The sequence below is a fragment of the Cannabis sativa genome, chromosome 3, assembly GCF_029168945.1.
Source record: "Cannabis sativa cultivar Pink pepper isolate KNU-18-1 chromosome 3, ASM2916894v1, whole genome shotgun sequence".
Taxonomy (NCBI): Eukaryota; Viridiplantae; Streptophyta; class Magnoliopsida; order Rosales; family Cannabaceae; genus Cannabis; species Cannabis sativa.
The window spans coordinates 3,894,132-3,906,629 of record NC_083603.1 but is presented as its reverse complement, the minus strand read 5'-3'; the positions used below and the strand labels follow the sequence as shown (position 1 = coordinate 3,906,629).

The window sequence follows — 12,498 nt, the reverse complement described above, 5'->3', positions numbered from 1 at the left end:
CAAAAAATAACATTAAAATAATATATAAATAAGAAAAAATTAATAGTAAATTAACAAGTGTACAACATAAAAATACATCAAAGTACTTTATTTCCTGTAAATAAAATCATAAAAATCGTAAAAATATTTAAAACTCCGTACAATATTTTTGATATTTTTTTTTTGTTATTTTGGTATTTCTTTTGAAATTATCCAATAATAATAATCTCATTAATTACCTTAAGCCATTTATTATTATTATTATTATTAAAAAATGAAATTATAGTAAGAAATAGCATTTAAATAGAATGATATAAATTTTTGGTAGGGCCAGCCAATAGACTTGTGTTGGGAGTTATATCAATATTATCACTATATAAAAAAACTGACACCATTAACAAACAAACAAAAAAAAAAGTGCCCATAAAAACCACTCACTCATATTCTTTCAATTCCTCACTTTAACTCTTTTTTTTTTTATTTATTTTTTTGGTTCTAAATATGAGAGTGAGAAAAATCCCATTTCCATTACTGATCTTCTTCTTTGTAGCTCTACTAATCAGCTACGGTGGTGGTGCAGTGGATCTCAGTGAAGACGCAGCAACAGTACTTTCTGGGCCTGAGAGTAATGGGCTTAATAGAGCCCAGTTTCCGATGGGCTTTGTGTTCGGAACAGCCACCTCTGCTTACCAGGTCGAAGGTATGGCCTTAAAAGATGGCCGTGGGCCCAGTATTTGGGACGTTTTCATTAATAACACTCCTGGTTAGTTCATCTAATACCTATTTTTATTTTTAAATTAATTTTATTATTCTTTTCAAAAAAAAAAATAATAATAATAATTTTATTATTCTTTCTTAGTCATGAATTATTATTATTATTATTTTTTCATTTTATTTTTTGAGCAATGAATTTCAGGACTTATTGCAAATAATGGGACGGCTGACGTGGCAGTGGACCAGTACCACCGTTACAGAGTAATTCAATTTGTTTTTGTCTTTTTTATTAATTTCATAAATACTCCATTTATTAATATTCTAGTTATAAAAAAGAGAGTATTCTTGTTGGGCGCAACATTAATCTTTTGATTAGCTAACGATATTTTTTAAAATTTATTATATTAAACTATATGAAATTTGATATTTAATTAAATTAATAATGATATTAACACGTAAATACTAAGTAATTTATTAAATTAATAATGATATTAACTATATTAGTATTTTTTTAAAAAAGGAATATATTCTCTTTTGTATTTGTATGATAAATTAATTTGTTAATCAAGAGCAATTTTGGAATTTTACATGCATATTAATATATAATTATTATTATTTTTTGTTTGAAATGAATATAATTATTATCTTTAACCTGAAAATTTTCAATTATTTGACATAAATGGCATTGAATACTATTAGACACTAGTAGTATTTAATACATCTATACATATCGTTTTGCAATTGACTAGCAATACTCTTTAAAATTTATTATATTAAATTATATAGGACTTGATATTTAGTTAGACTAATAGCGTAATACATCTAAGTTTAATTGTGCCTTTTAATAATTTTTTAATATTAGTAATTTTTTTTTGACAATGTGTGTTTCAGGAAGACATCAATATCATGAAAAAATTAAACTTCGATGCTTATAGATTTTCAATTTCATGGTCTAGAATTTTTCCAGGTATTTATTTTTATATAATTTTAATTAAATAATTATCTTTTATTATTTATTTAAATTTTTGAATAATTAAATTTTGATGCAGATGGCACTGGAAAAGTGAATTGGAAAGGAGTTGCTTACTACAATAGGTTGATTGATTACTTGCTTAAATCAGGTAATTTTGTTTCACTTAATTATAATAATATCATAAATGAGTGGTTATTATTTAATCTTATAAGAAATATAATAGAAAAATGACAATTATTTTAAATTCATATAACAGGCATTACACCATATGCAAATCTTTATCACTATGATCTTCCTGAGACTCTTGAGGAGAAATACTTGGGATGGCTAAATAAGCAAGTTATGTAAGTATATATAACACACTTTTTTACTCATCCAAAGTTACAAATAACAAACTGGGCCGATTCTGAAATTTAGTGGATTATAAAAAAAAAAAATTAAGTTCTTATTTAGAAAAAAGTTTAGTATTTTCAAAAGAGAAAAAAAAGGTTTTTGAGCCTCTAAGTTAGGTGAGGCCTAGGTATAAACTTTATCCGCCTATATTAAAAGCTAAGCCTGATAACAAGTTTAAGTGTACAAATTTACACTTTTTTGTGAATGTAGTATTAAGTCTCACATATTTTAAATTAATAAATATTTTTAAAAATTATTGTTTTGATATAAAATAGGGAAAAAAACAAAAAAATACAAAAAAGGAAAAAAAATTACAAAAATACTTTGGGCCGGCCCATTAAACATTTATACAGTCCACATACAAATATTTACAAAAATACCACATGCACTAAGCCTTCAGCTGTACAGAGCGAACCATGAAGATGAAAATACGCGCTCGTTTCAAAACCGCAAAACAACCAAAATGAAACCAAAACGAGAAAAATACAACTATTAATTCTGGCAAAATCAACTGGAAAAGAATACCTGCAATGATCTAAACTGAAAATGACGAAAAAAAAATCAGAAAAACTGTGAAGAAACTGAAATTACACATTTGTTTTCTATTTTATTCGATCAAAATAACTCCCACTAATATCGAAATCTATATTCATGAAATATAGATTTGTAACAAACAGATCTGGAGCTCCCACTAAATCCAAAACAATGTATGATGTGAAAAATTTAAAAAAAAACCTCATGAATAATACATCTACGTTATATACAGTTGCATTTTGATTTATTTTTTGTTTTGGTTGCCTTATAGTTGCATTATCGTTTTATGATAGTTTATATATTATGCAAGAATTTAATTTTATGGGGACTAAGAAATAGTAGTTATACATAGTAAGTTTTGTGCAAATAGTTGCATATTAATTTTATAGTGAAATAATATATGCAAGTAGCAAAACTATAACAAAACTACAAAACAACTGTATGCAAGTGCAAATAGTTGCCTTATAGTTGCATTATCGTTTTATGATAGTTTATATATTATGCAAGAATTTAATTTGATGGGGACTAAGAAATAGTAGTTATACATAGTAAGTTTTGTGCAAATAGTTGCATATTAATTTTATAGTGAAATAACATATGCAAGTAACAAAACTATAATAAAACTACAAAACAACTGTATGCAAGTGCAAATAGTTGCCTTATAGTTGCATTATCGTTTTATGATAGTTTATATATTATGCAAGAATTTAATTTGATGGGGACTAAGAAATAGTAGTTATACATAGTAAGTTTTGTGCAAATAGTTGCATATGAATTTTATAGTGAAATAACATATGCAAGTAGCAAAACTATAATAAAACTACAAAACAACTGTATACAAACTAAAATACAGGAAAAACTCTTTGAACATCAACATCCATGATAAATCTCATTGTTACCCGTTGATGATATAAACCCCAAATACATATGCAAAGCTCATCATGACCAGGTTATTCATAACACTTAACTAAGCAAAACTAAACCCCAAATACATACAAGTAACTATAGGATAGATAACTATGTTAGCTTTTCGTTGTAGTTATACAAATCTAAGTTAACTCTGTTTAGTTATATGTCAAATGTTGAATAGTCCAACACATCACAATAGAATCACCCTCTTGAGAATCATCTGACACTCTCACATGGTTACTACATTCCCATTCGTATTCCATATTCCTGAGCCACGTGGTATACTTCTCAAAGTTGATCCACATAGTTACATAATTGTATAAATATCTATACATGAAATACTTCTACTATAGCTACTCTAACAAATTAAATTAACTTAGAAAACATATAAACAAATAAACATGAGTTATTATTAGTACCATTAAAGTTTTATTGTTTCCTAAAGTAATAGAATTAACAAACGCTCGATCAATAGAGCTTGCCGCCACGGTCAAAATCCAAGGAGCGAGTGTTACGTACGGTCGAGGCGAAGGCCCGTCGTTCCCAGCTCCACAAACGACAGTAATCCCTCTGGCCATAGCGTGAAACGACCCCGTTGCGATGCCATCTCGTTCATCCACATCGGAAAACATGGGAATCTTAAACCCAATCGACAGCGACAGCACATCCACTCCGTCGTGTATGGCCTCGTCGAAGGCTTTGAGTATATCCGCCGAAGAACACTGCCCGCCCAGGAAGTTCCAGCACACCTTGTATACGGCCACGCGCGCGTAAGGAACAGTGTCCAACAAAGTTCATACAAAATATGATTATTAAAAAACTGAAAATAAAATTAAAAATAAAAAATTAAAAACTGAAATAAAATTAAAAATAAAAAGAAAAGAAGAAAAAAAGAGAGTGAAATGATGGATTGATTGATAGAAAATGAAAAAAGAGAGGGAAGAGAGTAGGATTTGATTGATGATGGATGGAATGATGAGTAAGTGGTAAATGTGTAATAAAAATAAGTTTGTAAGTATAAATGTAGTAATAGGCGTGTGAAGGTAATTATGTAATAAAGTGTGTAAAAAGGATTTTTCATGTAAAAATTTCTATAAAATACTACCTTATGATAGTATTAAGTATTAGTGGTATTTAATAGCAATACTTCTTGTTTTCGCTAATTTGGATCATTAATTTCTAACACTTACAAACATAAATTTCAATTTTGTAAATTTGAATTAATTATTAACTCAAATACGTATCAAAACAATAACTCAGTAATGTGACACTATTTTTTAAAATAGTAGGCGGCCCTTATCAACCCCAAATACAAGCATCCAATAATCACATGAGCCCGGATCCCACACCAAAGCTTCGAAAACCCCATTAGTAGCTCTTACCACATTCAGTCTAATGTCAGTACTCCAAGTAAGCAGATGTCCGCCCGCCAAACCCTCAGCCGGTAGAGAGACTGACTCCTGAAATCCAATAGCTCTCACCACTTGATTCATCCCAAGTATTCCCAGGAAGGGAAAGATCAGCTACATTTCTCAAACTTGGATTTCAAAATTTTCATTTGGGCGAGGAGGCGGCCCTTATCAAGCCCCCCCCTCCCCAATGAAGTTTCTTTCGTGGAATTGTCGGGGTGCTTTACGGGCCCCGGCAATCCAAGCTATCCAAGCTTGGAAGCGAAGGCACAAACCTGACTGTGTCTTTTTGATGGAAACTAAAACCAATGAGGAAGGGATGAATCAAGTGGTGAGAGCTATTGGATTTCAGGAGTCAGTCTCTCTACCGGCTGAGGGTTTGGCGGGCGGACATCTGCTTACTTGGAGTACTGACATTAGACTGAATGTGGTAAGAGCTACTAATGGGGTTTTCGAAGCTTTGGTGTGGGATCCGGGCTCATGTGATTATTGCCCCGAAATCCAAGTTTGAGAAATGTAGCTGATCTTTCCCTTCCTGGGAATACTTGGGATAAACAGAAGTTGCACAATCTATTTGGAAGGCAGATGGGGGATAGAATAGCTATGATCCCTAGACTACCACATCCTGAAAAAGACTGCCTAATTTGGAAGAATGCTAGAGATGGGGAATTCTCTGTTAAAAGGGCGTATTGGGAATGTTTAAAGCCTTCTTTGGAGGGAGACTCCAAAATTTGGCACACCATTTGGCACAACAACTTGCACTGCCGAATATCGACAATGATCTGGAGAGTAGCTGCTGGATGCCTTCCTACAAGGGATAGACTGGTTTTTGTTCAAAACAAGGGCTGTACTTTCTGTGAGGAGGAAGTGGAAACGCAGGAGCATCTATTCTGGGAATGCCCCTTTGCAAAAGCTCTGTGGTTCAGTGGTCCGTTTGCTCTAAGAACTTCCTCTTTTAGTGGGATGGACAGCAAAGATATCATTTCGGAAGCCTTTCTTCTTACCCCTCTTGGGGTAAGAAAGGAATTCTTGACTTACATGGGGGTTCTGTTCGAAGAAATTTGGAGATCGAGAAATGAAACTATGATCAGTTCCATAGCAGTTAACATTGCGACAGTTAGAAACAGAATTTCACAGAGATATCATGAATTCACTTCGATTTTAGACCCAGTTTCAGTGGCTAGCAAGTTTGGTGGGAAGTGTACTTACCTGGAAAAGAAGATCCAAGACTCTATTAGGACTGTTTGCGTCACGGATGCCTCCTGGAAAAACGGTCTCACTGGTATCGCAGTTGGAACTTTGGACAGGGCATCGGGAAAGTGGTGCTGGGACGCGAGAAGGATTGAATCTGCATCCCCGGAGGAAGGTGAACTGCGCGCTGTTAAATGGGCACTACAAATGGGCATTGAGAACAATCTGGACTCTTTGGCCATCTTAACTGATGCTCTCATTTTGGTACAATCCCTGGAAAAACGCAAGTGCCCCCCGTACTGGGAATTGCGACCTCTGGCTTTAGAGGTTTTGAAACTTATGGAGTGTTTTCAGTCTTGTCAGTTGTTGTATTTTAATCGTAAGGATAATTACTTTGCAGATAGGTTGGCAAAGGAAGTAAGAATTAATGGCCATTTGGCTGGTTGTTATCAAAGGGAGGGGTCCCCTTATGTGATTCCCAACTACCTTTTTTAATTGAACATTTACTGTTCTTTCAAAAAAAAAAAAAAAAAAGATAAATGTAATCGGTTAAAATAATTGTAACATCATTGCGTGTAATATTTTGGGTGCACATATTAATATTTATATATTTTTTTAATTTTTTCTATCATAACTTTCATATTAATGTGAGTAAAGTTTTAATGTATATTTTGACTGCACGTATTATTATTTTGTTTAAAACAGAGTCCAAATTACCATTAAAACAAATACAAAAACAGCCAAAATTATATAAAACACTATAATAATTAAACATATTCACACTATATTTTTGCAGAGAAGATTTTGCTGATTATGCAGAGTTTTGTTTCAAGACATTTGGAGACAGAGTAAAGAACTGGATGACATTCAACGAGCCCCGAGTTGTGGCTGCGCTCGGGTACGATAATGGGCTTCATGCTCCAGGAAGGTGTTCCAAGCCATTTGGGAATTGCACAGCTGGGAATTCAGCTACTGAACCTTACATTGCTGCCCATAATTTAATCTTATCTCATGCCGCCGCAGTTCAAAGATATCGCCAAAAATTTCAAGTAAAAATAACCGAAATTCCTAACTTAGTATTCTTATATTGGTTAGACTATAATTGCCATTTTCTTTTATTTTTTAGGCAGAACAAAAGGGAAGAATTGGTATTCTACTAGACTTTTCATGGTATGAGCCTCTTACTAGATCAAAGGCTGATAATTATGCTGCACAAAGAGCAAGAGACTTTCATGTGGGATGGTAATTAAAAATCCTTCTTTTAATTTAACTACATTTTTATGTGGAAAAATTTTATTTTTATAATTTTTAAGATATAACTTTGCAAAAATGTGAGTTTTTTTTCTTCAAAAAAGTTACCTTATGAGAAAATTAAAAAAAAAAAAGGTTAAAATATACGGGAAAATAGTATAAGGTAACTGGTTACACTAAGAGGTACTTAGTTACTCTTACTTGTTTTTCCCATATTTTTATGTACACATTGTATAAAAACATATAAAATATGTGTAATGGAAAGAATATGAGCTTATAAGTATTTGATTTGATTTGATTAAGTTTTCAATTTCATATAGTATGAGACATATCATGACTTGTTGTGTGTTAGGTTCATTCATCCCATTGTGTATGGTGAGTATCCAAGAACAATGGAAGAAATAGTAGGCAAAAGGTTACCAAAGTTCACAGAAGATGAGATTAAAATGGTGAAGGGGTCAATGGATTTTGTGGGCATAAACCAATACACTGCATACTACATTTATGATCCTCACCAACCAAAATCAAAGGACTTGGGGTACCAACAAGATTGGAATGTTGGATATGCTTGTGAGTTTTTACTCTTTTTATTCTCAATCGCGATCTTAATTAGCAAAATAACCTCTTTTCAGAAGTCATTTCGGTCTAGTTTTGATAATTCCTTGCAAAATGGTCGAATTTTAAGACGAATGCCATTTTGCAAAGAATTATCGAAAACTAAACCAAAAAGAGAGCCAAATTTTCCGAAATATCGTCGTAAGTATCACAAACATAACACTATTATTCTTGTTGTTTTTCTTATGAAATTTTCAGTTGAGAAGAATGGAGTGCCAATTGGTCCTAGGGTAAGTTACAATTCAATCACATAGAAAATTTAACATAGACAATGTATGTATTCTATATATGTGTTCTTAACACAATTTTGGGTGAAATTTGCAGGCAAATTCTTATTGGCTTTACCAAGTACCATGGGGTTTGTACAAATGCTTAACATATATAAAACATCATTATGGTAACCCAACTGTTATCCTATCAGAAAATGGTATGTCTCAATTCAATTCTCTCTCAATAAATTTTATCTTCTCATTTATTTATAAATGTATTGAAAATTAATAGTCAATATCTCTTTGTTAAATTATATGATTAAGCTAAACAAAGTACTTTAGTGTAAAAGAAAATTTATCGAAAGTAACTTCTTGATACTAATTTTGACTCTTTCAAGTACTTTTTTTTTTCAATATTATTATTAAAAACAATTATTTCGATATAAATACTCTTATTTTATAAATTTTTATATATTGCTTTACTCCTGTGTAGATTGGTTTGGCCCTGGTACCAATCTACATAGGAGTAACACGCATCTTTACTTCTAAATTGTTTCAGCAATACTATAACTTGAATGTGAAATGACTCGAAATCTATTTACATATGTAAAAATATATCAAATTTCGCTTAATCTGATGACACTCGATTTTTCTCGATATTAAACTATCGTCAGGAATGGATGATCCGGGCAATGTAACACTCCCAGAAGGATTACATGATAGCACAAGAATCAACTATTACAAAAGCTACATAGCTGAATTGAAGAAGGCAGTTGATGAAGGAGTCAATGTGGTTGGCTACTTTGCTTGGTCTTTGCTTGACAATTTCGAGTGGAGATTAGGTTACACTTCAAGGTTCGGAATTGTCTATGTTGATTTTCACAACCTCAAAAGGTACCCAAAGATGTCAGCTTATTGGTTTCAAAAATTTCTCAATAAAAACTAGTAGGGTTTGATTATGAGATTATTTCGTTAAGCTTTTACTTTTGCTTTTAGCTTTTCAATAAATTGCTAAAGTTGATTTTCTTTTATGTAAATCCGAACATCAATAAAAGTATTTTGGTGCCTATAAACATGAAAGAGAAGTGAAATAAGATATTTGAAAAGTATCATTTGGTGAGTAACTATTTTTTTTTTAGTAGTTACTCACCTTATTTGGAAAATTGAAGTGTGAAAATATTAAGAAAATTCTTTTTTGCATTCTCATCTTATGTAAATGCTTGATATTTTTAAAAATATTATAAATAATCAATAATTCATTTATTAAGCAACCACATAAAAGTGTAAAAACAGAGTATTTTTTTTTCACTAATTGAATCACTATGACCAAATTCTCTTAATATGATGAAAATGTCCAACTAGGACTATTTCTTATCCTCTTCCACTTTATGTTCTATTCATAACAAAAAAGGATCAGAAATCATACACAAGTATTAAGTATGATATGTAAAAACAAAAGATGTTTGGAAAATATTATCTATGTGAATTAAATATAAAAATATTGAATCATTTATAAAAAAAAAAATACATGCTAGGTTAATATAAAAGTGTAAGCTCTTATATTGGACAAAAATGACAACATTATTATACATTATTAATATGGTACCTAGTATCATAATAAAATGTTATCGATTAGTGATTTTTTATAATATTTATTAAAGTAAAATAATTGAAATCTGATATTGAGTTTTACCAATAATATTATATCTTATAAGAGTGTTAGACACTATAAGTGTATTTTATCATCTCTCTATTTTTAATTGAGAATTGTAAAAACGCACTACTGGTGCCTAGCATACTTCTTAATACCATACCGCTATTAGTGTTGAAGGCTAATTATAGACAACCACTTATAGAAGGTGTTGAACACCCAATATCAATGCTCTTTTCAATTAATAACTATTGTATGATGTTAGATTTTTTTTTTTTTTTTTGATTTAAGCTTTTATATATTACATCAGCATAACTTGGGATTCGAACCCAGAACCTCTAACAAACACGCACCCCCTGTGGCCACTTGAGCTAGTCCCAAATGGTTATTGTATGATGTTAGATTAGTGATACAGAATAAGCTCTGATAACAATGCACATTATAACCTTCCATACCATACCATACCATAACAACCTCTAAAATAGTAGGTACAAAATGGTGAAGTTTGTAATCTCTCTCTCTCTCTCTCTCTCTCTTTTTTTAATTATTATTATTAATTTATATAAAAATTCATTTGAGCAAAAGAGATGAGGTCCACATCACGTGTGTGGGCATGCAAATGTGTCATCTATTGCATTGAAATTAGGGAATTGTGGGTACCTAACATATACAAGTGTGTGTAGTGTAGACTAGCCAAAGTAGCAAGGACCCTACTATTTTCACAACTTGTCCACTACATCTTGAGTATCTTGGCATATTTTTTATATTATTATATTATTTGAAATACGGTATTATATGTATTGTATTGTATTATATTAAATTAGAGAAATTAAATATTATATTCCATCTGATTAATTGGGTAAATATTATTTTAGACCCATGTATTTTATAAAATGACAATTTAAACTTTATATTTTTCAAATAGGATAATATAGACATTTGAACTTAATTTTTCTCAAATTAAAATTAATAAATAACTTGACTTGGAGGTGTTATAACAATAATAATTACATATTTATTTATATCTGTTCTTGCATAAATATGTTTCAAGTTGGTTATATTACAAAAATTGACGAAATTGAGTTCAAAATCTATTTCGTACTATTTTAAAAAATACAGGGTCTAAATTGTCATTTAATGAAATAGAAAATCTAATCGGTATCTTTTGTAAAACTTAAGATCTAAACTAATATTTAAATAATTATTATAGGATATCACTAACTATTCACAAAGCGTCACTTTAGGGTTTACAATAGTACTAGACACCAATACTAATACCTAATAGCAATGCAGTAATGCACAATACTAAATAGTAATATTTTCTAGTGAACTGTAGATTTTGTAAAGTTTTGCACTATGAATTTTTATGTTGGAAAAATTTCTCGACAGCTTTTTGTTTTTTTGGGTAAAAATTTATCCAAATTATAAGAACCATTACAAACTAAAGGTAACCGAAATGGAGTCTATTAGTATTAACATTAAATAAAAAAATTGATAGGAAATTTCAGCTACTATAATAAAGTTTAGATGATAAAACTATATAATATTCGATACTATTTTAAGTTTTATGTTTTACAAAAGTTACTGATTAGACTTTATGTATGTTTTAAAATATTGCTAAATAAAATAAAACTTAATAATAATTCGATATAGATGTGTCATGATAAAATTGGTTATGTTTTCTACATCTGTTTGTGCTAAAAATTATTTTTACGCTGGTTATATTAAAAAGTAAATTGTCAAAAATTAAACTTAGGATCCTATTTATACTATTTTAGAAAATACAAGATTCATTTTCTCATTTAACAAAACAGATAGCACAATTATTAACTTTTGCAAAACATAGTGTCCCAAATAGTATCAACCCTTTAAAAAAGAGTAATAATATGTGCACACAAATCATACACAAATATGATACACACAAATCTAATACATACTTATGAGTAAGTAATTTTAACTAATTACTTTTATTTGAGATGAACCCCACTTATTAAAAGTGACTAATTATATTTTTATGTGTGCACAATTTATTACTCGGGTAAAAAAATTACTTTTTTTTAATATCACTTTTTGTATTGAAATCAAAAGAAAAGAAAAGCAAGCAAACAAACAAATTACATGCCTTTTAAAACCCTTGAAAAAGAGTGGACATGCATGCTTATAAATGTATCCAAATGATTTACAAATACAAACTTTGTTAGAAATCCAGAAATAGTGAGAGATGTAATAATCAACTATCTACACAAAAGGTGTGTATATTAATTATGACACCCCAAAATGAAGACAAAATTATATAAATATGTATAAATTGTTTTATTGTAAATTTTAGTAGATTTGGGGCCAATTTTGATATATTAGAAATAGAAAGTCAATTTAGATGGCTTGAAAGAAGACATGGTCCCTAAAGATTGCAATTGTTTTGTTTGACCATTACTACTACTAGGTACTAGTTGTGCAAATAATACAATATTATTTTTTTGGTAATTCATGGTAAAATTTAAATTTAGTGTTAAATAACTACTAAAAGGATATTATTTTAGTACTATTTTTTTTTTTCAATTCTAACCATAACACTATAAATTACACAAAGATATGTATGTTCTTTATTATTTTTATATATAAATGTAAATAATATATATGTATATTTATATTAAAAACTAATAAAAAAAA

At 30.0% G+C, this 12,498-nt stretch overlaps 1 protein-coding gene across 1 annotated transcript; it reads left to right on the top strand.

Annotated features, from left to right (window-relative positions):
• The first annotated feature begins 335 nt into the window (after positions 1–335).
• LOC115709901 (beta-glucosidase 44-like) lies at positions 336–9,340 on the top strand. Its single transcript, XM_030638153.2, has 11 exons — positions 336–742; positions 896–954; positions 1,585–1,660; positions 1,743–1,814; positions 1,923–2,010; positions 6,899–7,151; positions 7,229–7,344; positions 7,706–7,923; positions 8,167–8,198; positions 8,293–8,395; positions 8,852–9,340. Exons 1-11 carry the CDS (start codon positions 481–483, stop codon positions 9,121–9,123), a joined length of 1,551 nt encoding a protein of 516 aa, XP_030494013.2. The 5' UTR covers positions 336–480; the 3' UTR covers positions 9,124–9,340.
• The last annotated feature ends 3,158 nt before the right edge of the window (positions 9,341–12,498 follow it).

Excerpts from the sequence above, each read along its gene's own strand:
- LOC115709901 (XM_030638153.2), top strand. The coding sequence starts at position 481 with ATGAGAGTGAGAAAAATCCCATTTCCATTACTGATCTTCTTCTTTGTA. Across the intron at positions 955-1,584 it reads ACCAGTACCACCGTTACAGA|GAAGACATCAATATCATGAA; the intron begins GTAATTCAATTT and ends TGTGTGTTTCAG. Across the intron at positions 2,011-6,898 it reads TGGCTAAATAAGCAAGTTAT|AGAAGATTTTGCTGATTATG; the intron begins GTAAGTATATAT and ends ATATTTTTGCAG.